Below are 26174 nucleotides of genomic sequence, written 5' to 3' on the forward strand. Positions count from 1 at the left end.
TTCCTGCCTAAGTGACTAGGCCTGGTCTTGCAGGTGAGATGGGCAGGGGGAGGGCCAAAGCGATTCAACCAGGTAAGTGCCCAGGGGGCATTAATTAGCAGCTCCTTGCCTGTAGTCCCTGACAAGCACAGGTAGATTTGGTAATCAGTGGGCTCCAGAGATCCTTGACATTCCATTCTCCCAGGGGCAGTCTCCAACTTCCAGAGGCAGATGGCTTTCATGGCCTCCATTTCCTCTATTTGACCTGATCCCTTATTTCTGCACTAACTGCCTGTCCCCAATTCTGGCTTCAGTGTGACTATGTCCTAGCGAAAGAATTCTCACCTGGGACTGGTGCCGCTCTCTGGGCACACCAGGGGGTGGTTATGGCTGGGAAAGGGGCTGCTGGACATCCCCTTGGCCCTGGAATCGAGGTACTGGTGCCCAGGTTGAGACCTGAGACTCGTCGTGGGTGTGGTCCCCTTGCTGCCAGGGCTGGTGGAGGTGGCAGTGGTTTGCCTTCACTGATGGATTTGTGTTCCCTGACTTCCACACCCACCTTTTCTTTTTTGAGGTGAAAGTCACATAACATAAAATTAAGCCATTTTAAAGAGAACGGTTTGGTGGCATTTAGTGAGTTCACAGTGTTGTGCAGCCATCACCTCTGCCTAAACTGCACTTTCATCACCCCAGAAGGAAATCCTGTGCCCCTTAAGCTGCTACTCATCACCACAGCTCCTGGCGACCCCTGTGGACTGTCTCTGTGGATCTGCCTGTTTTGGATATTCCATATAAATATGTGTGACCTTTTATGTCTGGCTTTTGTTTTTGTTTTTTGTACTGGGGATTGAGCACAGGGGTGCTCTACAACTGAGCTACCACCAACCCAGCCCTTTTTCATGTTTCATTTTGAGACAGGCCTTTGCTTAGTTGCTAAGGCTGGCCTGGAGCTTGTGGTCTCCCGCCTTTCTTCTGGAGTAGCTGGGATGGTGGGTGTGGCCACTGCCTGTGTCTGGCCTTGGTCATGTTCACCGTGTTGTAGGGTGCATCAGAGCTTCACTCCCCTTATGGCTAAGTAGAGTTCCACTTTGTGGATAGACCATATGTTGTTGGCACCTGGTAGTTTCCACCTTCTGACTGGTAGTTGTAGCTGTACAACCTCTGTGCAAACTAGCGTTGAATCCTTGTCTTCAATTCTTTCGGTTATGTACCCAGGAATACAATTTCTGGGTCGTTTGGCAACTGTTTAATTTTTAAGGAACCATAAAACTCTTTCTTCCATGCCCACTTTTACTTCCAAAATACATGCTTGCTTTTACATAAGTAGTGTAATTCCAAAATGAAACTACTTTATTGAGTAAGTGCCTTAGAGTTCACAGTCCCCTAGGGGACAATGGCTTGTTGATGCCTCTCCTACCCCACACTAGGTCTGTGCACAAGGGGTCATAGATCCGTAAGTTCTGGGTTGAAGAGTGGGTAGCCAGAAGTAGTCTTTTTTATACAGAGTTTAATTTGGGGAGTTACAAGAACCAACCATCTTTACATGTTTAGAACTTAATTTCTGGGAACATGAAGCAGACATGGCAGAAGAAGTCTAGAAGTGAGCATTTCCATCCTGGCGGGAGAGCATGGACGAGTGGGAGCCTCCCTGTGGCCTCTGGCCGATCAGGCAGGCAGTGGGCAGGAAGGAGGCACAGCTTGGGTGTCTCTGTAGGCCAGTCGGGAGTTGGGGAGCAGCCAGCCATGACTTCCTAGGGGTTCAGATGGTGGCCCTGTGTCAACGGGCCATGTGTGGGGTGCAGGCCAGGGCGACCTTGGGACCCGGGGTCACAGTGGGTACATTGAAGGCTTCTTGCCTACCTTCCTTCTGGTTGAATGCCAAGTGTTTTCCCTGGGGCACTTCTAAAGATTTTTCATAAGAAGTTGAGGTCAGATTTCTTTGTTTTTATACTGAAAAATAAAATGTTACAAAGGTACCATGTGAAGCAGTTTGAGGCAAGGCACAGTAATAAGGGAGAGGTAGAGTAGTGTGTTCTCACTTAAATGTAACTGTTGGTACAATGGAACATTTTCATCACAGCCTGAACACCATGCAAACAGCTTTTTCTGTTTGTTACAGACAAATTTACATGTGTCGGAGACCAGACCAGAAGCACTTCTGAATTAAGGTAATTTCATGTATATAACTGATACTCATCAGTCCTTAAAATGAGGATTGAACCAGGACCTTGCACATGCTAGGCAAGTGCTCTACCACTAAGCTACACTCCCAGCCCAAGACACCCATCTCTTTAAAAAAAAAAAAAAAAGAAAAGAAAAAGAAAAAGAAAAGGCAAGCTTCCATTTAGCAAGAAGGTTTCAGGCCCCAAGAGATGATGAGTTATAATCTGGACAGGGGCAGTATTTGTCCACTATTTTTCATTACACAACAGGAGAGTCCTTTTCTCAAATCGAATGTTGGTTGGAAAACCAACATCTGATATAAATGAAGGTAAGGGGGCATGATTCAGTGCAGGAGTCCCTGTGTGCTGTTGTGAAGCACAGTGATGAACCACGTGTATCCAGTGTTAGTGGGCAGTGAATCTTGGTGAGGGCATGCAACTTGTGTTTTTCTTGTCGTTCTTTGAAGTTTGGAATAACTTCAAATTAAAAAGCAAAATTAAACTGAATGACTAGTTAGGTGATGGAATAATTGGGCATCCATCTTTGTGAAAAGGTGAACTTGGCACCATCTTCAGAAATTCTCCCAAGGTGGATTGTAGAACTGTGCATAAGTCCTAGAATTAGAAAACCCTAGAAAGAAAACAAAGCTGTTGGGACTTTGGGTTAAGCAGTTTTTAGATATAGCATCAAAGATCGAATTCACAAAAGAAAACATTTGTAAATTGAACTTCATCAAAATGAAGGACATTGTTGGAGAACAAGAGAGGCCAAGGGTCAGAAGAAGATATTGGCAAATCGCAAGTCCTGGACGACTTGCGTCAGAATGTGTGAAGGCTGTCCACTCAATGGTAAGAAAATAGCCAGTTTGAAAAAGGCAAGCGACTTAACAGATGCTGCATGGGAGAACACACAGCAGATAAGCACTTGAAGAAATGGTCAGCACCGTTAGCCACAGGGAAGTGCAACGAAACGTGGTGACCACATGACTACAACCAGCAAGGAGGGGCTGGAACTTCTGCCATGTGCTGGGGTGTGAAGTGGCAGCTCCCAGACGTGTGGCACACCTCTAGTGGCCTGGCCACAGCACTCCTGGGTGTGTGTCTGCCCAGAAGAAACGGGAGACTTGTGCGGGCAGCAGTGTGGCGGAGTCTCCAGGCAGTCGTGCTGACAGAGGGAGCCAGACCATTGCAAAGCACAGGGCGTGTGCCTCTGTGTCCTGTGCACGGACTGCCGCAGTAGAATGCACGTGTGATTGTCTGGAGATGGGGCAGGCTGGGGGCACAGACACAAGTGGGGTACGAGGAGATTTTGGGGTTGGTGGGTGTGTGTATTATCCAAATTGTGGTCATGGTTTCATGTGTGTGCACATGCTTAGATTGCCTAAGATGATGCACATCCCTTGTGTCCCACCCGTCAACACGGTTAGAAAGCCAGACCAACCACCAGGAAGCAGCATGAACACTTCTCATACAACCCAAGGAGCTCTTGGGTCCTGCTGGTCCTCTGGTGTTCAGACTCAATTTCGGTTGAAGGACCTGTTCTTCTATTATTTTTACCCATTACTTAAAAAATTTAAGTCGAGGGGGCTGGGGAGATAGCTCAGTCGGTAGAGCGCTTGCCTTTTAAGCACAAGGCCCTGGGTTCCATCCCCAGCACCCAAAAAAAAAAAAAAAAAAAAATTTTTTTTAAGTCAAAATCTCCATAACTACTTTCACAACGGGCTTTGTTTAATGGGTGTCACCTGTGTATCTTGATCCTTGGGGCCACACGTGGGTTCTTGCTGACTTTGTGTAGCTGGTACCGCAGGCATTGTTGCTGTCTTCACCTTCAGACACCTCCCACTCTGCTGCTGGGAGACAGGGAGTGATAGGAGGAGACCTACCTGAGGCCACAGGGCAATAAGGAGCAGTACTGGGGGGCTGGAACTGGGCTTGTCACTTTCCAGCCACAGGCTGTCATGCTGCCTCCCAAGAGCAGAGCTGTCAGGTGCCCTGGGCTCTGTATAAGTGGGTGGGACCTGCAGGTGCCAACAGAAGTAACTGTCCTTCAGGGTTGACAGGAATCAAGTGTGGAAACCTGTCCTTTCTTTACAGTGGAGGTCCTTGGCATGGTAGAGAGCAGTCTTCCCCTAGACTTACGGGCTCACAGACCCTTTATAGTTGGCAGTTTGCCCACCAGCCACCCTGGGAAGTCATCCTTTTGGGTGGAAGGCATTTGTTGCTAAGACTCCACTGATCACATGAAATGCTTGGTTTTGAAATATTGAAGTAGGGCTTCCTGTGTGGCCTTAACATGTCTGAAGGCCTTGTATTTGACTGCTTAGGATGTGCTCAATCCTGGAAGCAGGAAGAGGCCAGGGCTAATGAGGTCAGTAGAGAGGAGCAACCCAGAAGGATGTGAGGCCTCAGGAGCAGGACTGGTACTTTAAGAGTTGAGATGACCAAGTTGGGGTCATCAGCCCTGGCTTTCCAGGAACTTGCTTACTACACTGAGGTGGCTGCTCTTACCTGCATTGCCCACTCCTGGTGGGTAAGTGAGCAGGTTTGTACCTGTTGTGAAGAAAGTGGCACCAGGAAGCCAGGGGAGATCTCTCCTTCTCCTTGGCCCTGGGGGAAGAGGATGGTTTCATGCAGGGAGAGTTTGGCTCCTGCTCTTTGGACGGGTGTTGCTCCCAAGTGAGTGAGCTCTGTGTGAACCAATGACATGATGTCACCTCAGTTTGACGGAGGGTCTGTGAGTCTTCAGATAAGGACTGTGCTGTCCAGTGAGGTGCTGGTGGCCATGCGACACAGGCGATGGAAGCATTTGACGTGGGACTGGTCCAAATCAAACTGTAAGATACACACCAGATCTCCAGACTTACTGTCATCAATGGCTGTGATGCAATTATTTTATATTGGTTACATGTTGAAATAACATTTTTGTTATTTTGGATTAAATATTTCACTAAAATTAATGTCTGTTTCAATTTACTTTTACTTGTTTAACCACTGTAAGATTAAAATTGTGTATGTGGCTCACGTGTGTTTACATTGGACAGCGTTGGCTCTGGGAGATTCCTGGCTGGAAGAGACCTCTGAGCCAAGGTGGGACATCTGGGTGTGCTACCCCCGTTAGCACTCTAGCCAGGGGGCGGTTTCAAGTTGCTTCCTCTAGCAGTGGAGAGACCAGGGTCCCTTTCTCCAGATGGAGCACCTGCAGTAAAAAGGAAGGTTGACACTTGGTCCCTGTGGGAGACCACAGGGTGGTGTTTCCATTGCATCTGGGGGCAGGTGGTGACTGAGGAAGTGGGATTTCTTTGGGTGGTCTTTTGACTATCACTGACTAGTCATGGATTGCTTCAGGGCAGCTAAATTGGAGCCAGGGGTTTGGCTGGTAGCTGTGAGACTGCTGGGACACAGTAGGGGGCACATGGTGTACTGAGACCTCTGTCACAGGATGAGTGCTCTTGAGGCACCCTGGAGACATGGGGGTCAGTTGTGACCCATCTTTATTTCCAAAGTGCTTGAAATCCAAGTGGTAAGATCAGAGATCCTCTGTCATTCCTCCAGATTCTGCTGTGGTCCTGAGAACAGGGGCATGCCTTTTCCCCAGTGCCCCGACCCCTGGAAGGTGTTCAGGCAGCAGTGATGGAAGTGAATTAGGCACTCTGAGACTAACCAAGGGCATTGCTGAGCTTTTTAAAAAGAAAATTGTAGTTCTTGAGACTGAACTCTGACTCTGAGCCTGATGAGAAAGCAGACAAGCTACAGTGTGTTGTGTGGAAGTGATGTTCAGCAGAGCAGACGGGTGTCAAGGTGTGCAGTGCTATGTGGAGAAACGTAGGAAACTTCTGGAGGTTTTTGTTTGTTTTTGTTTTGTTGGTGCCCAGGATTGAACTCAGGGGCGGGGGGGGGGGCCACTCAACCACTGAACCCCACCCCCAGGCCTGTTTTGTATTTTATTTGGAGGCAGGGTCTCACTGAGGTGCTTAGCACCTCAGCCTCTCGAGCCACTGGGATCACAGGCATGCGCCAAACGCCCGGCCACTTATAGAGGTTTTTTTTTTTTTTTTTTTTTTGTTTGTTTTTAATTCATTTTGATTGTAAACAAATGGGATACATATTGTTTCTCTGTTTGTACGTGAAGTAGAGGCATACCGTTTTTGTAATCATACATTTACCTAGGGTAATAGTTTTTGATTCATTCTGTTGTTTTTTTTTCTCCCCCCCCACCCCTCTCACTCCTCTTATCCCTCTATATAGTCCCTCCTTCCTCCATTCTTGCCCCCCTCCTGCCCCCCATTATGTGTCATCATCTGCTTATCAGCAAGATCATTCATCTAGAGGTTTTTAATGTGTTGCTGAGCACAGGTGGAGTTTCTATTTCCTCTCCTTTGGGGAGGCACTTTAGGCTGTCTGGGATTAGTTGGGGGAAGACCATGCCTAGATGGACTGCTAACCAGGCAGGTCCTTGTGCCTGGTTAGACTGCCTCTCGCCATGGCCACAGACATACTCCTGCCCTGGAGGGGCTTCTGCCCGTGTTCAGGCTGTGGCCATGGTCCTCCTGTGGGAAGGAGAATCCTGAGTGGGAGGAAAGGCAAGGAAGCCAGGGGGTCAGTTCAGGGCTGTGAAGCACCGTGAGCGAGCTGCATATGGTCAAAGAGGGTCTGTTGGAAGGTGTGGGGACTGTGACAAGCAGAGGAGCACTAGGAGAAGACCTTGGTGTGAAGTTGCCCTTCAGGTGTGCACAGACCTGGGAGTTCTCAAAACCAACCAACCAAAGTGGCCCTGTGCTCCAGGTCACTGCAGAAAACGCTCTCCTGGCAAGCCCTGCTACTGCAGTGCTGAGCCCTCACATCTCCCAGAGCCAGGAGATGGATTCAGGCCTGCGGCTCTGTTTGAGACATATTGAACAGTTTGTAATGTGGTCAACAAGACTAAAAACTATTTTGACTTTTTTAAAAATATAAAAGAATGTGCAAACACAAAGAGGTAACTGTGTGATCACCCAGCTTCAACTTTTGCAGAAACTGCCAGCTTTTTCTCTCTTCCCTTTCCCTCAGTACTTCACTGAAGGACTTTGAAGCAAATCCCAAAACCTGTCGTTCTACTTACAAGTGATGAGCACTTCTAGCAGTTAAGGGCTGCATTGTAATGTCTAGCGAAAGAGCAATAGTTCCTCCCTGTCATCTGATACCTGGATGTCTTCCCAGATTTCTCTTAAAAAATCAGACTGGGGATATAGCTTAGTTGGTAGAGTGCTTACCTTACATGCACAGGGCCCTGGGTTCAGTCCCCAGCACCACACACACACACACAAATAATTAAAATAAAAATCAGGCTGGCCTTGAACTCCTGGTCTCAACGGATTCTCCGGCCTCAGCCTCTAAGTGCTGGGACTAAGATGTACACCACTTCACCCAGCCTGTACACTTGGATTTTGAATTGAGATCCAAGATCCCAGCATCCTTTTTATTCTTTTTTTCTTTTTCTTTTTATTTACTTACTTATTTTTTAATAAGTGGGGATTGAACCCAGAGGTGCTTTACCACTGGGCTACATCACTAAGTTGGTTAGGGCTTCACTATGGTGCTGAGTCTGGCCTCGAACTTGAAAGTCTCCTGCCTCAATCTCCTGAGCCACTGGGTTTACAGAGTGTCACCATGCCTAGTAGAACCCAGCATCTTAAAAAGAGATTTTTTTTTGTTTATTTTGAGGGGATAGTCCTCAGCCCTTTTAAATTTTCATTTTGAGATAAGGTCTTGCTAAGTTGCCCAGTCTGGCCTCAAACTTGCCATCCTCCTGCTTCAGCCTCCCAGGTAGCTGGGATAACAGGTGCGCACCACCACATTCAGTTTAAAAGTGGTTTTCAATGAAAAAAACGAATCATATACAAAAGTATTTGTACAAGAAATTCCATTAGCAGACTAAAGCTATTACTACTGGCTTACAGCTGGCCTTGTTTTATCTATGTGCCCCCATCTATTTCTCTTCATGGTTGCTTCAAAGCAAATATCAGAGATACCATTTTGCTCTTAAAGATTTCATGGTTGCCTTTAAATGTTAAAGTCCCATTAAGCATGTAGTACTGTTGTCACGCCTATGGAGTTGATTGGGGATCCTGCTGTATAGTTGGTTTGAGTGCTTCTCCCACAAAGTCTGCATTCTACTTGATCAGTGTGGCTCTTCCCTGGAAGTTTCCTGTTAGAGACAAGCCACCAGCTTCCCCCAGCCCTTGTCCTGGAGTGCTCTGCAGGGCCTGTGCTCCTGCTGGGAGCATGCGGCAGCATCCTGAGGTCCTGGCAGATGGTCAGATTCACCTTTGGTATAACAGCTTCGTACACAGGCATGCAATTTTGGGGATCACTGCTGTTGAAGACTGCCCTTCCAACCAGAGCCAGCAATGCTCTCTCACCTGACTGCTGCTCAGATGTCGACATAGACCTTAGGTCACCATGTAGAAGGAACGCTGTCTCATTTAATTGATAGAAGGCTGTGGAGCACTTCAGACTGGTTGTCTCACTTAATCTTCATTTTATCCCTGCGACGTAAATAGCACTGTTCCCATTCTGCAGTAGCCAGCCCAGGGAAGAGTGCTTTGGTGTGAGGGTTGTACTCTTCACACGTTTGTAAAACCAGAATCCGAGCGCATTTCCATGTGTGTGCCCTCTCTAGTGGCTGTGCAGCCTGGTGCCCCTGCGTGGCCCTGTCAGTGGTGGTGGGCCCTGGCACTGTTGGTGTGCCCCCTAAGCTTCCTTCAGGCGCCTTGGTCCGAGGCACACAGAGCTGTCCTGTTTGTCAGGAGTTGGTGGAGTCACTGCCAGCCGGGCGTGGTGCTGCACGCATAGAATATTCTGCTGGGAGAACCCTGCCGACACTTGGCTTACAGAGTGTTGCGTGCCATCTCAAGTAGGGGCAGATCCCTTCAGTACACATTTTCTGTTTTGTTTTTGGTGTTTTTGTTTTGTGGTGCTGGGAATCAAACTCGGCCTGGTGCATGCTAGGCACTTAAACTGCACTCCCAGCCCCCTGCTCTTGAATCATTTAAAATTCTATGAGCAGTATATCTAAAACAAAAGTTCTAAATAAAAGCCGCTGGCAGATGTGGGTCATGAACAGACGTGAGACCTCAGCAGACCCTGTCTTAGGGGATTAGAATGGAAAGTGCCACCTCAGCAGGACCAGAGCTTACCCGTTGTGTGTTGGGTTGGGGGGGAGCAGCCCCAGGCAGGCAAACCTGATGGTGGGGCTTCCCAGAAGGGAAGAGGCCTGGAGAAAAGCAGGAGCGAATAAATGTAAGTAAGACTTAAACAGACATTCGTTTTTGAAGGTAGTATGAGCAGCTTCACCAGTCCTGGGAGACTGAACAGAAAAACATGGCCAGTAATTCTAATGAAAATGTAGTTAGCTTTAAGTATGTGTTCTTCTAAGACAACTGAAAGTATTACGTTCAAGTTTATATTATTTTTTTATTTAATATATAATTAACAATCCCCAATTATGTTCTTTCATTATTATTCTTAGTGATACATTACACTTCATCTAGCAACTATAAAAAGTTAACAATAGCTATTTGTTTTTAAACCAAGATGTGTAGAGAAAACAATATAAATGCTCCTTGGCTCTGTAGAGAAGCTGTTAATTTGGGGACCTGGTGGTAAGCAGGCCAATCACAAAGCCTCAGGAATAGCAGAAACTGCCCCGCTCTTCCTGTACCTTCTTCCAAAAACAGCTACTGCTGGCATTTTCTCCTGTGTGTAGAAAAAAGATTGTCTGGCGCTGGCACCACCGCCCATCCTCTTCACGCGGAAGGGCATCCTGCCTTATGGGCTGGCCAGCTTTTTCTACCTGCTGTCCCTTCACAGGGACTGTGGGGAAAGCCTTCTGTACCATCCGCTGCCCTGCACCCCAGCTGGGACCGTGTGTATGTGACCTGCAGGTGGTCCAGACTAGTCCAGCCATAAAGCCATCTTCCAGATTTTGTTGTAGTTTAAATTTTTAATCCTTAGAGAAATTTGTCGTCAGGCATTTAAAACTTTTTAAAATGTACATTCTCTAGTCTTCCATATTAAAAATTTTTTAACTGGTCATGGTAGTACATTGCTTGTAATCCCAAGAGTCTCGGGAGGCTGAGGCAGGAGGATTGCAAGTTCAAAACCAGCCTCATCAACTTAGCGAGGCCCTGTCTCAAAAATAAAAACGGCTGGGGATGTGGCTCAGTGGTTAAGCGCCCCTGCGTTCAATCCCTGGTACAAAAAAAATCTTTTTTTAATTGCCTGACACTAGTTTTTCTCACTAAACTGTGGATTCAAGAAAGTCTTTCAGGGTACTTTTATTGGTAGTAGGAGTAGGAATACCCTTTTTCTTAATAATTTACAAAAGATGTTGAGGAGCTGACTTCAAAAGCCAGTGGTAGTAATTCTTGCTCTGCACTAATGAGAGCAGCAGCTCTGATTTCATTTTCCTTGTTTGTGACTCAAGATTAAAGCCACAAGTACTGGTGTCATTCTTGGTGAAGTTTTGTGTGGTCACGGAGTTGAATGGTGTGTCTCATTTTAAAGATAGCTGGGTCTTTAGTAGGTGCGTTTCTCGTCCAGGCAACACACTGGGAGTTTGTCACGTGTCTTCTGTGGCGTGTGGAAGATGCCTAGTCAGAGGGTTCCAGGAGCCACCCTTGCCGCAGAGCTGCCTTTCACGTGCCTTCCAACCAGGCACGTCATTTTTGAGGCAGCTCAGAAAGTTCTGTCCCTGGGTGTTTTTAGCCCTTTACTGTAAAAGCTAGTTTAGCTTTTTGTGTTTGTTGCTTTTTTGTTTCTGCTTTTGTTCTTTGCTGGGGATTGAACCTGGGACTCTACCCCTGAGCTACACCCCCAGTCCCTTTGTTTTATTTTGAGGCAGGGTCTCACTGAGTTGCTGAGGCTGGCCTGAACTTGGAATCCTGCCTCAGCCTGCTGAGTTGCTGGGATCACATGTGTGCAACACCACGCCTGACTACATTGCTTTTTGACTGGACTGTTTAGTCCTCCTGATGACCCTAATGCCCCTAATGCCCCTTATCCTCCTGTTTCCTCCAGACAGTGGGGTGGAAGAGCTTCTTTACAACTGAGGACCATTCTTTTGGGGTGTTGGACCAGGCAACACTGGCACTGACCTGCTATGAAATGCAAGCGAGGAAGTCGAGTTAACCAGCTTTCTGTTTTATTTATTTATTTTTTAATAGTTTTCAAAGTTGTAGATGGACACAGTACCTTTATTTTATTTATTTATCTTTATGTGGTACTGAGGATCGAACCCAGGGCCTCACATTAACTAGGCAAGCACTCTTAAACACTGAGCGACAACCCCAGGCCAGCTTTCCGTTTTAAACATGATTTTGTGTTCTGTTGGCACTTTATTCTTCCACATGGTAATGTTCATAGATTGCAGTCCTTAGGCTTCGTGTGCTAAAGAGCTAGAGCCAGGTGTGGTGGTACCAACCTGTGGTCCCTGCTGTACGAGAAGCTGAGGCAGGAGGATCGCTTGAGCCCAGCACTTCAAGACCAGCCTGGGCAACTTAGTGAGTCTCTGTCTCAAAAAAAGAAAGAAAAAAGGAACTCCCAGTCTTTTTCTGTAAGAGTGGCCTGCCAGGTGAGCTTGCTCTATGTTGTGTCCGAGGACTGAACTCAGGGCCTTGTGGGTGCTTGCCAAGCCCTCTGCCACTGAGCTACCCCTGTAGGCCTTTCTTAGCAGTTCTGTGAGCTCTCATCTGCTGCTCGTGAATTTGAGAGTGCTCTCCTCTGAGTTTGGCGTTTCACTGACACTGTTTGCAGTTCCAGTGCTGCTTGGCACACTTACCCCTCTGGTCCTCGCCCAGACTGTTGGAGCCCCGAAAGGCACTTTGTTAGTTGGAAAGAGACTCCGGCACCATCAGTGGGTACTCATTAAGACTCTGCAATGGAGAGCAAGTGAATTTTGGATGCTTTTATGCAGAATGAGGTGATGAGGAACTTGAACAGCTAGGCTTTGTGGGTCATCCGGATAAAGTCCCCCAGATGTGTTTAAATCTCAGGAAAATTAGATATTTGATGTATAGTGTAGTAACCCTATTATTTTTACATAAAATTATGACGGTAAAGTTGTTACTGTCACGCGAGATGGAGATCCATGTGGAACCGTGTTTGCATGTGGGAGCTGATGTTCTGAAGCGATGAAGATGCTGGTGAGTCCATCTTCAGCTTTGTGGTGCTTTGGTCTTATTTATGACTGACTCAGCAGCCAAGATCTCCAGAAATGCCATCTCCTGTGAAGTCCTCATGGGAAAAATCTCAGGAGGATGATTTTGTTAGACTGGTGAGGGAACTGGGTAGGCATACAGGATCCTGCTAGCCTGATTCCACCTGGGCCTGGAAGGATCAAGCTGGTGTTTCTGAGCCTCCTGGACTGCCAGGGCCCATTTTGGTGGGAACGGAGGATTGCTGGACACCATCCTGTCCTTTCAGGATTGCTGTGTGGACATCCTGGCATCTTTGTAGCTTCATATGCGTGGCTGCTGCCATGGCTTGGAGGTTTGCCACATAGCTGTGGGTATTCCCTGAGGTGACTGTCCCTGGGCCCTGGGGTCTACTCTGGATGTCAGTCTCATGTTCTTGTTTATAGGAGAGACTCAGAAAACTCCAGTGTTAAGCATTTCATGAAAAATGCTAAAAGGAAGTTTTCTTTTTTCAATCCACTATCAAAGTCCTGTCACACCATGCAAAGCCAGTGAGTAATTGTCATCTTCATTCACCAATTTTTTGTGCTGTTTCTGTCTCAGATCGCGGATTCTTTGAGGTGGCATTGGAGCACTAAGACCTGAAGATGAGTGAACTTGACCAGTTGCGGCAGGAGGCGGAACAACTTAAAAACCAAATTAGAGTATGTACCTGCATGTGTCCAGTCTCATTAGTCTTGTGGGTTCAGATCAGAAGTTACCCTTGTAGGAAAGGGGTTACAGAGCGAGGCTTTGAGGCTGTTGTACTGAAATCTTAATTGGCTCAGCATGTACTAATCATAGATCCAGTAGCTTGTTTTCAGGATTTTGTAATTATTAGTTATTTGAATATGTATGAAATGTTTCCATAGAATTCAGAAAGGTTTGTTTGTACCTTTTCTCCCTGCTTTGTCATCTTTTTTCCTTTGGTACTGGGGATGGAACCCAGGGTGTTCTACCACTGAGTGGCATCCCCAGGCCTTTTATTTAGTTTTGTTGCCCAGGTTGGCCTTGAACTTGTGACCTTCCTGCCTTAGCCGCCTACATAGCTGGGATTGCAGGCATGTACTGCCGTGCCTGACTGTTCCTGCACTTCTTGTCTTCACTTTGGGAAATAGCTTTGTGACTTGGTCACCATATCAGAGGGTGAATTCTGCCCGCTCCCCTGAAGATAATGAGTACTAAGTTGAGGGCAGACAAGGTGCTTACAGAGGAGCTTTAACAACAATGATGCAAAGTATTTTAGCTATGCCTGTGCCTGATTTTTTTTTTTTTTTTTTTTTTAAAGAGGAGTATTTCCTTGGAATGACTATGGGAACCTACAACTTTCAAGAGACTGCTAGATAGATATATCTAATTGAGGTTAAAACCAAACAATGAATAACTTCAATGGAATTCTAAAATATGAAATTCTCAAGGCTGCGGTTGTGACTCAGTGGTAGAGGGCTTGCCTAGCATGTGTGAGGCACTGAGTTTTCTCCTCAGCACCACATAAAAATAAATAAAGGTAAAACAAACACCATTGAATTATCTCTTCCTTTCTTCCTTTTCTATTTGATGGTGCTGGGGATGGAACTTGGGTCCTCATGTCTAACAAGCAAACATTTTCCCCTTGAGCCATACCCCCAGCCCTACAGACTGAATTTTGATCTGCAACTGACACCTAATGCTAAATTGCAGAATCCACAAGCTTTTTATAAGGGAGAAGTTGGTCTAAAGGGAGTTAGTGCTGTCCTCTCCACTTCTGTGAACATTTTTTAGAGAGACATTTAATCAGCAGTGTGCTTCTGTTCTCCCACTTGCTGTGATGAGTGAGGAAAGGAGACAGACTCATTGGGAGACCTCCAGCGTCAGCTGGGCTCTTGTCTGTGGACAGCTCCTCTGGTGGCTTGCGCTCCTCCCTTAGCCTGGCGGTCCTGTGGAGCACCTTCTGTGAGAAGCCAGCAGCCTTCAGCACGTGTCTCAGCAACGGTTCGGTTCTGAGTGCAGTTCAAGGACAGAGCGCAGGCTTCCTTCTCATGCCAGCAGCCTTGCAGGGGTTGGAGAAAGAAATACTATCCTCATGTTAGCCGCCTTTGTCTCAGACTTGAGAAAAGACAGTGGAATTACCGATATTTACAGCTGGAGAGAAAATAGAAAATATCCTCTACTGTAGGAATCTCCACCCTGGACCTGTAAAATGCCTGCCGTAGTTCAGCGCATGTGAGGAAAATCTAGCTCTTTATTAACTTCCCTGCTCAGGTGTCTTCAACATGTCCCTTTCCCAGAATTAATGAAATACATTTTAAAATATTTGCTTTGATATAAAATTATTTCCTGAAATACCTGTTGAATAAAACCAAAAGATATTTCTCTATTTTCTTTTATTTTTTGGTGATGCTGGGAACCTGACCAGGGCCTCCTGCCCACCAAACAAGCAAGCGCTGTATCACTGAGCTTACTCCCAGACCCAGCACTCCCCTAAAGAAATTTTTTGTGGTTTTTTTTGTTTTGTTTTTTGTTTGTTTTGAGATGGAATTTCACTGTGTTACCCAGACTGATCTCAAACTTATGGGCTCAAGTGATTCTTCCACTTCAATCTCCCAAGAGTAGCTGGGACCACAGGTGAGAACTTTCATCCCTGGCTTCATCTAAAATTTTGCCTGACCTAAAAACTTAAGCTTCTTAGTGATGGGAGTGGTGATATGTGCCTATAATCCCAGCCACTTAGGAAGTTGAGGCAGAAGGATCCCAAGCCTCAGCAACATAATGAAGCCCTACCTCAAAATTTAAAGAAAAAATTAAGGCTGGGGTTGTGGTTCAGTGGTAGAGTGCTTGTCTAGTACATGTGAGATCCTGGGTTCGATCCTCAGACCACATAATAATAAATAAATAAAATTGAGGTATTGTGCCCATTTTTCAAAATTTTTTGTTTTGATTTTAGTTGTAGATGGGCATAATACCTTGATTTTATTTATTTATGTGGTGCTGAGGATGGAACCCAGTGCCTCATGCATGCGAGGCAAGGACTCTACCCTAGTTCCAGGGTATTGTGTTCATTTACAACTAAAAAAGATATTAAAAAAAAATAAATAAAAAGAGGACTGGGGGTGTAACTCATAGTAAAGCCCCTCAGACTTTAATCCACAGTACAAAAAAAACAAACAAAAACCCCTTAAGCTGCTACATAATTCATTTTGAAGTAGCAGTGGTTTTGGTAAATTAAAAAAAAAAATTTTGATTTTTGTTGCTTAATATTAATCTAATTGGGTCTTTTTTTTTTTTTTTTTTTTTTTTTTTTTGAGTTCAAAGCGCTCTGATCGGTTTACTGCTTTTGAGACCATGTTCCCTGATGACTGGAAGGTAACCCAAGTGGTACAGGCTGAGGTGTCAGGAGGCCCGCTGTGTGCTGACAGAGCGACTCGGGCCAGAGTGCGGGTTCCTGCAACACGCCTTCCATTCCTCTGCTTTCATTTTGCGATACTGGAATCCAAGCCAGGTCCTCACTCATGCTAGGCACACACCTACCACCGAGCTGTGTACCTGGCACTTTTTAGAAGGTTGCCCAGGCTGGCCTTGAGTTTGTGATCCTCCTACCTCTATCTCCCAAGTCCTTGGGGACATTTTGTTTTTCTAACAAGTGTACATCTTTCATAAATTGTTGCTCCTAACAATGGACTCAGCTCTGTTTGTGACCCAGAGGCCACGTGGCAGAGGAAGACTGACCGCGACACCGTCTCCCATGCTGTCACCCTGTCACCTGTGAGACTCCCTTTCCCTCTGCACAGGGTCCTCCTGAACCCTGTGATGCCACATGACCTTTTGTACACGTACTTGTTGCCATATTAAACATGTGAAAAGAGGAACTGGGGTCATGGCTCAGTGGGAGAGCACTTGCCTAGCATGTATGAGGCACTGGGTTCGATTCTCAGCACTGCTTATAAATAAATAGAATAAAGGTCCATTGACATCCAAAAAACTTTTTTTTTTTTTTTTTTGGTGCAGTGCTGAGGATTGAACCCAGGGCCTCGTGTTTGCAAGGCAAGCACTTTACCAACTGAGCCAAATCCCCAGCCCCAAAAAACTATTAAAAAAAAAAAAAGTGAAAAGAGCCAGGTGCAGTGGTTCACACCTGTAATCCCAGTGGCTTGAGAGACTGAGGCAAGTGAGGATTATGAGTTCAAAGCCAGCCTTAGCAAAAGTGAGGTGCTGAGCAACTCAGTGAGACCCTGTCTCTAAATAAAATACAAGGGCTGGGGATGTGGCTCAGTGGTTGAGTGCCCAAGTTCAATCCCCAGTACCAAAAAAAAAAAAAAAAAAGTGACAAGGTTGATCCTTGCAAGTCTCAGCTCATCATTTCAGTATGTAATCAGTACATTTTTATTGAGAAATCTTCAGAATTCAGTTCATAGCTCACCCTTACGGGGATGCTTCCGTTCGCCCCACTGCATTTCACATAGTCAGGGCAAGGCCCAGGAGCCCATAGTGGACGGCGCAGCTTCATACCATTCCCAGAGAGCTGTGCTCTTGCTGTCTTGATGAGAGTCTACTCCGTAGATACCTGCCTGGGGTTTGGGCTTTGTTTCTGAAGTGAGGACTTGGTGCTGTGCTGCTTCCTTTGCACAGGACAGGAGGGTGAAGGCTGTTGAGTTCATTACCAAGAAGGGTCTCTTTCTTTTTTAGGTTTGGTTTTCAGCTGAAAGACCCCAAAGGACCTTTCGTTATTCTTTTGAGTGTATTATTGAGGTAGCACAGGTTCTTGGAGATGCTGATTGAAACAAGGCATACCTTAAATATACAGAGGGCACAACTCATTCAGGGACAGACCCACTGCCCTGGACACATGGTACAGAGCCCAGGCCTTAGCTCCATGTGTGAGATAGCAGGACATCTGCATAGCAGGAGAGAAGCCTCTCCTGTGTCGTTGCTTAGGGTCTAACATATGTCTAGACAGAACAAGAGGTGGGTTGGTTGTTTGTACACTCCCTCTGGTGGAGTGGACAGATGTGCTCTGCTGTGCACATCCATTGCACTGGAAGTCTGGAAGTCCGGAAGTCCACCGAGTGTATTGCACTATCCTCCTTGAGCAGTCTCAGGGCTGACTTGTACCAGGAGGCCTTTGCTCCCAGTGCGCAGGCAAGGGAGTCTGCTCCGAGAGGTGCTGAACTCGCTGAAAGCCAGTGCTAGCCAGGGTGGTGAGGCTGGAACTTGCTGTGGTCTCACCACAGCCTGTTCTAAGGCATGTTCAGATGCCCACTTTTGTTGCTAGAAACTAACCAGGGTGACACTGCTTATTTCTTCTGTTTAAAAAATTCCTGTTGTTTTTCAAAGCAAAAACCATATATGATATCAAGACACATTGTATTTGGAAATAAATATTAAGCTTAATACTTGACAGAAAAAATTGATGAAAAGACTTGCTACTCTGAATCTTTCTCATCCACCTTGTTCCAGAATTTGTTTTCAGTGCTGGGGGTTGACCCCAGGGCTGCTCACTCTGCCATTGAGCTACGTTCAAAGGCCAGCTCTCCAGGTTTTATAACTGATATAAAAATGCTTGATTACATAATTTTTTATATTTTAATTATAAGCAGAATCCCTAATAACTTTCATTAAGGGAGAATTTAGAATCTAGGTTTGGTATGCAGTATTAGTAATCTCAGCATATTTCCATGTTATCTATCAGTTTATAAACATTCCCATCAGCTTCATAAAATAGCAGTGATCTGCAGTGAGGTAGTTTGTCCTGAAATACTGCTCTGGCAGTGCCCCAACTGGCATAATGGAAACAGGTGGTCAGATGACAAACATTTTCTTAACTAGGAATTGTCATGCATTCCTTTAAGTTAGGCCTCCACTCAAATGTGGACCCTCATAATACATACCTTTCTGTTTGTAAAAATACATGCTGATGGGGTTGGCTCTGTTAGAGCACTTGTCTAGCACGTGTAAGGCACTGGGTTTGATCCTCAGCACCACATAAAAATATAAATGAATTAAACAAAGGTATAAAAAAATACATGCTGATTTGAGATTTCAGTACTTATTTTCTAGTAACTTTTGTGTGTGTGTTTGTATGTGTGTATGTGTGTATGTGTGTGTGGTGCTGGGGATTGAACCCAGGGCCTTGTGCTCACAAGGTAAGCACTCTGCCAACTGAGCTATATTCCCAGCCGTCTAGAAACTTTTGATCACTTGTTGGTGGTTAGAAACAACTTAACTTGCATGGTATATCCCTTCACAGTTCTTACCTGCTTCCATAGGTTTACAGAGATGAAAATAGGTTGGTAGATAACCAGGTATGGTGATGGGCACCTGTCGTCCCAGCCACTCGAGAGGTCGAGGCCAGGAAGGCAGAAGGATCACATGTTCGAGGCCAGTCTGGGCAACTTAGCAAGACACTATCTCAAAATAAAAAGGGCTGAGACTGTAGCTCAGTGGCAGAGCACCCCTGAGTTAAAAAAAAAAAAAAAAGAGAAGAGGAGAGAGAGAGAGAGAGAGAGAAAGCAGATTGATAACAGCATAGCTTTGACCATAAAATTTAATCAGAATTTGGTTTCTGACTCCTGATCCCTTGCTGTTTACATAAAATTTAGATTTAACAATTGACTTGAAAGCAAAGTCCTTAGTTAATGCAGTCTAGAACATTTGTTTGGCCTGTGTAGTGGGTCTGTTTTGGGGCCCACCCTTCCTGCCCTCATGTGCCTCTGGACGCACATGTGTGGTGGCTATGGAGGCAGTGTCAGTTCCTGTGCTACTCTGTGCTGTCCCAGCTTCCAGTGTGGTCTCTCCTGGGCCACCAGAAGTTCTGAGGAGCGTGGAGGTACTTCAGGCTTGTTGGGTTTGGTATCATGAGTGTCCAGTGTGGCCTGGGCAGTCCACAAGAATTGTGCACTGGGGTTGAGGGAAGACAGAGTGCCCCACCCTGTTGTGTTCCACTCATGCTCCTCACAGTTGTAGAGGCTCTCTGAAACTTGCATGTAGGGCAGTTCTGGGACTGAATGTAAGAAACATGACTAACTTTCCTTTGTCATCATTTTCCAGGATGCTCGAAAAGCATGTGCAGATGCAACTCTCTCCCAGGTAAGAAGCAATTGCATAGCACAGAGTCCCTGATAGGGCAGAGGCTGGTGTGGGCTGGTGCCTCTCCACAGAACTTCCTGGAGTGAGCTTGCCTATGGGGTTCCTGTGCAGTGAGGGTGGAAGGCCACCGCAGGGTACTTCATTCAGAAGTCATTCTGACTAGGCATGAGGAGCCATGGACTTTTTTTCTAAATGAAAGCAGTATCTCTGCAGCTTTATAGAATTGCTTCCTGGTACAGAGTTGATTGTTGTAAAATACTGTTATCCTAGGGTGGTTTTGACCATTCTCTCATTAACGGAATCTGACTTAGAATGTCATTGTTTAATGTTCACTTTGGCAGTTCCTCAAAAAGTTGAATGTAAAATTGCCATATGACCCAGCAGTTTGCTGCTAGATTTGCGTCCAAGAGAATTGAAAACTAGTTTTCAAACAAGTAATGTTCAGGAACTCCTTCATCCTTGGGGTGCGTCCTGAGACCCCTGTGGGAGCCCGCACCAGGGTACCAAGCACACCATCCACACATCGAGGCTGACTCCTATGCTCACTCCTGCTGCCCACGTTGACCAGCCCGTGCCATGCGCATGATGAGGTGGATGAGGTGTCTGCAGGGGCCACATGGCCATCATCAATGCAGTGTGCTGTGGACAAGCAGAAAGCCCGGCTGCCACCAGGGCCTGATGGGCAGGAGGCGTCTCACAGCCTGGGCATGCTGGACAAGGGCAGTTGCTCATATCTGGAGTTCCCATCTGATTGCCCTAGGGAGCAAGCTGCCAAGAGCATGGGTGTTGGCAGCCTGTGTACTGCGTAGCCGTGCGCGCACAAGAACTGTGGTGTCTCTGCAACGTGGCATCACTCAGTGGGCCTCACATTGGGCACTGTGACTGGGACAGAAACCAGTCACATGACTGTGGACTCTGCTGCCTCTTGGCGGTGTGGAAGGCCTAGAGTGGGGAATGCTCCGATCCATGGTGAGCGCGCAGGCTGGGCAGGGAGGCGGGTAGGAGTGCTCTGAGGGTGGGTCTCCTGTGGGCGGCACAACCCTGCAGCTTCTGGTGGTAATGGCCGCACAGCGTCCAGCAGGTACTGCATGCAGAGTCACAGCTGGAATGTGGGTACTTCATATTCTGTGGACTTTACTTGTGAGGGAAAAGGGAGAATTCAGCACCTCTGCGTGGACAGGAGAGGGAAGGGAAGGCTGAGGGCGTGCATTTGCAGTGGAAGGGAAATGCTGCCACCTGGCTGAGGGCGAGAGCGCCACCCGACAGCCACCGAAGACCTGGGCCCTGGCACGTGGGAGAGGGGTCTGCAGGTGGAGGGTTGCTCCTTCACCCGTGCTCATCTGCAGTGACTTTCTTATTTTTAAGATCACAAACAACATCGACCCAGTGGGAAGAATCCAGATGCGCACCAGGAGAACACTGAGGGGGCACCTGGCCAAGATCTACGCCATGCACTGGGGCACAGATTCCAGGTATGGGCCCGACCAGCGGGTGGGTTGCACGTCATTCTGATTTCCTAGGGGAAAACACTAATTCATAAGGTGGGCCAGACACCGAGCAGGCCAGGTCTTGTGCTCAGGGGCGCATGTCCCCTGCGCAGGCTCCACTGACCAGGGCTGCCCTGTGGCCTCACTAGAGTCACCACTTCAGCTCTGCCTTCCTTCTCCCCTCACCTTTCCTTTGGTTTCTGCACCTTTATTCCAGCTGTGCTGTTCCAGCTGTTCACGTGACCTCAGGGAAGCTGTCTCCCTCTTTGGGCCCTGGGTCCTCTTGTCCCAGCCTGTTCCAGGCACTGGAGGGTGGAGTGTGCCCTGCTTAGTTGATCTCTCAACCCTCACTTGGCAGGCATGTGGGACTGTGCACCTTAGCAGCTGACCCCAGCTTCCCACCTGATCTATCTGCCGCCGCCTTCTTGCCACCCCTCATGGCTCCACTTTCTTCCTCATTAAGTTCTGCCCCTTGCTCAGACTTATATCTTCCTCTGGGCATTGACCCCTGCCCAACGTTGGCCTTCCCTTCCCTCTCCCTGCCCTTGACTGGCTCAGTTGGTCTGTCTGAACTGGGCAGCCATGCCACAGTGGAGTCTGTTAAACTTTTCCTTTTCCTCTACCTTTTTTTCAGAGGTGACTAGAAAGCCTATCTTCTGCTTTTCCACCCAAATGATTAAATAAAATGCTACTTGATTTGTGTGACCATAGCATACTCTTTCAAACCATACATATAAGTTTTAACATGCCTTTCCTTCATTTTTTTTTTGTGTGTGTATGTTCAGTTATCAAAGTGGAATTTTCTGCTTGGCTTTCTTTTTATGAAATTATCTGCTTTAGAGTGTAAATAGGGAGAGAACAAAGGATGCTATCTTTAGTTTGTTCTGTACAGGGTCCCGCAATTGCAGATGGGCCCTCGTGATCACTTAATGATGGCATCAGAGAGAGATTGAAAAGGAACCAGGGGTCGTGAGGAGCTGCTGCCAAGAGGGTGCAGGGTTTCAGCTAGATGGGAAGGGCGCACTTCAGAGATGTGCGCACAGCATGGTGACGATAGTTAGTGATGATGACTTAGGAGTTCTTTCTTTTCCTTCCTTTCTTCCTTCCTTCCTTTCTTTCTTTCCTTCCTTCCTCCCTCCCTCCCTCCCTCCCTCCCTCCTTCCCTTCCTCCCTTCCTCCCTTCCTCCCTCCCTCCCTTCCTCCCTTCCTTCCTTCCTTCCTTCCTTCCTTCCTTCCTTCCTCTCTTCCTTCCTTCCTTTTTTTTTTTTTTTTTTTTTCCCAGAACTGGGGATAGAACCCTGGGCCTTGAACTTGGCAGGCAAATGCTCTACCACTGATTCACGTTGCTAGCCAAAGAGTAGTTTTGGGCTTTTTGTTTTTGTTTTTTATTTTTTGGCAGATTTTAGCTGGAGGCAGGGAATCAATGCCCAGGCTGGCCTTCAACTTGGAATCTTCCTGCCTTGGCCTCCTGAGTGGCTGGGCCAAGTACATTTCAAATGTTTCACTCCATGAATACATATGATTATTATTTGTTAACTAAAAATAAAACTTTTATCATTCAAAAAGTAAATTTTAGTAAATGCCTTGTGAATTCAAAGTCACCCCCCTTTTTTTTTAAGTTGTAAAATAAATGGGAAGAAGAAAGAAAATATCCTAACTGATCAATCCCATCTTGGGATTTGTCATCAGAAGTACATGGTAACAAATGGGCTGTGACTTCCCTGTGTGGGAGCACGGGGTTGGACAGTGCTGCAGCCATGCACTCTGCAGAGCCTGCGTCACCGTGTACTCTCCTTCCCCAGCCTGGCCGTGAGCCCAGTGCCTGGAGTATGTGTGTGAGCTGCAGCCAGGTGCACTCGAGGAACAAAGAGACAAGAGATTGGGCTCCTGGCCTAAGCAGTGGGGAGGGAGCAGGGCTGGCGAGCCCAGTGTTCTGCGTTGGGTCACTTGCTGTGTGGGCTCTGGTCTCAAACCCGACTCTGACTTCGAAAGACCTAGGTCAGGAGGAAGAGAGCACGAACAAGCTGGACCGAGTTCACTCCTGTGCACACGGGACACTGGATGTCCTGCTGGTGCGCCCTTGTTCCTGGGTAGATGGTCAGTGTGTGACTTTGTTCTTTATTGCCCTTCAGGCTGGACCGTTGTGTTTCATGACGAACAATCATAGAAGAGAGCCAAAGAACAAGTGTGGAGCTGGCCTCTGCTGCCCAGAGTGTTCTGGGGTTGTTTCTTCTAGGTAGCCATGTTTTCCCAGAGGCTCAGTAGTTGCCTTTGGAAGTCCAGAATGGTTGTTTTGGGGGTCCAGGATTTGTGTCTCCCTGTGGGGCCGTCATCAGTTTCCTACCATCACTGAGCGACTGTACAAGGTTGTTCCTTACAGGGGCAGTAGAGCCCTTGCCTGGCTGCACAGGGTGCTGGGTGTGATCCCGGCTCTGTGGCCTGGGCCATAGGTCATGACCAAGGTTGCGCCCTCCTATGTGAGATGGGGACTCTTGGTCATGGCGGTACTGGCAGTTCCCCTTTCAAGCCAGAGAGCCCTGTGGGTGTTGTATAAACCTCTGCGGGTGTGCAGGATGGGCGGGTCTGTGATGCTGTTGGAGACACCCTTTCAGGCATGGGGGTTAATGTTCATTTTCTTTCTCTCTTTTCAAAAAGTCTGCTAAGGCCTATGCCTGGGAGAGAGAGCCTGCCCTCCTGGGGATGATGAGGGCAAGCTGTGCTGGGGCTGTGATGGCCCTTCCAGCGCCCTGTAGCCCTCCAGCTGGCTGCCAGCTCCTGCCTTGGTGCTGAGGGCACCTCAGGAGGCTTATGATCTACATTCGTTCCTCAACAGGTACCTGACCTGGGATTAGGAGTCCTGTCTTCTCTCACCTTCTGAGGGATCAGCACATGGCTTAACGTTGCCCTGACCCCTGGGCAAGTCAGCAGTTATTAAGCTCCCTGAAAGGTAGATCTCTGAAGGTGACCCCTGACTCGGAGGATGAGCTGTTTAAAGGTGACTCTGATGCTTCATTCAACGCTCAGAAGGGCCAGACAGAAATAAGGCAGCAGAGGGGGCCTTGGCTGTCTAAGGGAAGTGGTGGGAAGCATCTGGCACGTTGTGTCTGAGCCTGGAGGCTGGGGTGCAGCCCTGTAGTAGATGCAGCTTAGCATGCACCAGGCCCGTGTTCCGTCCCTACCAGAAAAAGTATCTGAAAAGTAATAGGATTGGATTCTGCATGTGATTTAGTTCTCTGCTCAATTTTGTAGCAAAGTGCTGAGAGAGTTTTTATTCCTTGCCCAATTTGTTGACTTTGTAAAGGAAGTTTGTGAGTAGTCAAAGTGATCCATATTTGAGTTTTACCTCAAACTTTTGATTAGCTTCAAGTAGCCAAATATGCTTACAGATAAAACAATTAGGACCTGTGTGGTTGTTTTGGTGTTTGTGTTTTGCAGTGTTGGGAACCCTGGGTGCTCTCCCACTGAGCTGCCTCCCCAGTCCTTTTATGTTTTGAGGCAGGGTCTGACTAAGCTGCCATCCTCCTGGGGCTGGCCTGGAGCTTGTCATCCCCTGCCTCAGCCTCCAGAGGAGCTGGGATGACAGGCATGGCCACCACTCTTGGCAACAGCACATGCCGTAGGATGCTTATGAGTAGTTGTGGCTCCCAGGACCACCCTCACTCAGTTTGCTTTCCAAATAACTTCAGTTTCTTTGCCCATAAGTCATGCTTTCCTTTTGCGTTATCCTGTCTTAATTCTGCAAGTATAGACAGGGCAGCTTCTCAACACAGACCCCAAACTCTGTGTGGTTGCCTACAGCAAGAAAGAAGTTGTGAGAGGTCTGTGACACCTCATGGTCTCTGCCACTTCAGATACGATTCCACATCTTTTCTGATCTCTTTTAAGTGGAGGTGGGTGCTAGGCGCCGCCTTATGTTTGTAGAGATCGGCATTCCAATATTCACTCAGGCTGCTGTGTTTCGTGGGGGTTTTGGATGAGAAATGTTTCATGAATTTGGAAAGCCTAAAAGCCTTTTATTCACTTATATCCGGGCTTTCTCTGTGCTGGAATGGAATAGAAAATGGTATAGTAAATATTTTATATCACCTTTGGTTCTTGAGAGATCTGTCTCCAGTTGGGCTTACTGAATGGAAGCCAGGTGGCAACAGTTGCAAGAGGAGTTGGGCTTGTCTGCACCTGCAAGGGAAGGAGCCTGGTGGTCCAGGTGTAGGAATCAGGCTCTTTCCAGTCTGAGCTGTTGAGTTCCTGCTTTCACAGTTGGTCTGACTTTTAGATTCCTTTTCTTATCAGTAAGTATACTTTGTCTCAAGCAAATGCAACATTGAAGCATGTATTGGAAATCACCAAAGTTCCACTTTCCATTCTGTTCTGTTCCTTTGTGGGGTTTCTGTGACCAGCCAGGCTCACGGTTTGCTTCTGTCTTTTTTTCCAGACTTCTCGTCAGCGCCTCACAGGACGGAAAGCTCATCATCTGGGATAGCTACACCACAAACAAGGTAGGCTGCTGAAGACCCTTCCCTGAAACACCCCCAGAGAGCAGCTGGTTCCTTCCGCCTCACCTGATGGGGGCTGACAGGAGCCAGCCTCTGGGAGTCTTGTGTTTATAGTGAGGACCCATAGAAGAGCTGGAAGAGCTGCCTGTGGGCGCTTTCCTTACCCAGCTCCTCCTTTTTTTTTTTTCCTCTCCCAGCACTGGGGATCAAACCCTGGGGTGCTTTACCAATGAGCTGCATCCCTAGCCCTTTCTGCTGTTGTTTATTTTGAGAGAGAGTCTCACCAAGTTGCTGAGTCTGGCCTGGAATTTGCATCCTCCTGCCTCAGCCTTCTGAGTAGCTGGGATTACAGGTGTGCACCACCATGCCTGGCTTCACTTTTGTATTTGTAGAATGCAAAAATACAGCTTTTCATTAGTTACAGCTTTTTACAAAAGATAATCTGAAAAGCATTTTACTTTGAAGCATAAATTAACTTATTCTTAGAATTTAGCCAGACCTGGGAATGTAACGAGGCAGTGCTTGCCTGGCACACCTCAGGCTCAGGCTGCACTACATAGTGAGCCCCCTTTTCACAGAAGTTAGGGGAGGCTGGGATAGATCATTTGCCTAGCATGTGGAAGGCTCCTAGCACTGCCCGAAAACAAATCAAATAAAAATTCTTGTATCAGCATGTCATGCAGCTGGGGCTGGGCTCAGTGGTGGAGCGCTTGCCTGCTTGTGGCAGCACTCCACTCAGCACCACGTGAGGATAAATAGCTGAGATGAACATGTTGTGCC

At 47.1% G+C, this 26174-nt stretch overlaps 1 protein-coding gene across 6 annotated transcripts in view; it reads left to right on the top strand.

Moving 5' to 3' along the window:
- Gnb1 (G protein subunit beta 1) overlaps positions 1 to 26174 on the top strand; it is a 69421-nt gene that overhangs the window by 30751 nt on the left and 12496 nt on the right. For 5 of the 6 annotated variants that reach the window (XM_047538811.1, XM_047538803.1, XM_047538771.1 and 2 more), the window contains 5 exons: positions 2099 to 2147; positions 12917 to 13017; positions 19376 to 19414; positions 20780 to 20886; positions 25334 to 25397. In XM_047538811.1, the coding sequence (XP_047394767.1) occupies positions 12961 to 13017; positions 19376 to 19414; positions 20780 to 20886; positions 25334 to 25397 (267 nt within the window). In that variant the 5' untranslated portion in view covers positions 2099 to 2147; positions 12917 to 12960. The remainder of the gene's footprint in view (positions 1 to 2098; positions 2148 to 12916; positions 13018 to 19375; positions 19415 to 20779; positions 20887 to 25333; positions 25398 to 26174) is intronic. The other variant, XM_047538821.1, reaches the window with a different exon arrangement.

This window comes from Sciurus carolinensis, chromosome 1, assembly GCF_902686445.1.
Source record: "Sciurus carolinensis chromosome 1, mSciCar1.2, whole genome shotgun sequence".
Classification (NCBI taxonomy): Eukaryota; Metazoa; Chordata; class Mammalia; order Rodentia; family Sciuridae; genus Sciurus; species Sciurus carolinensis.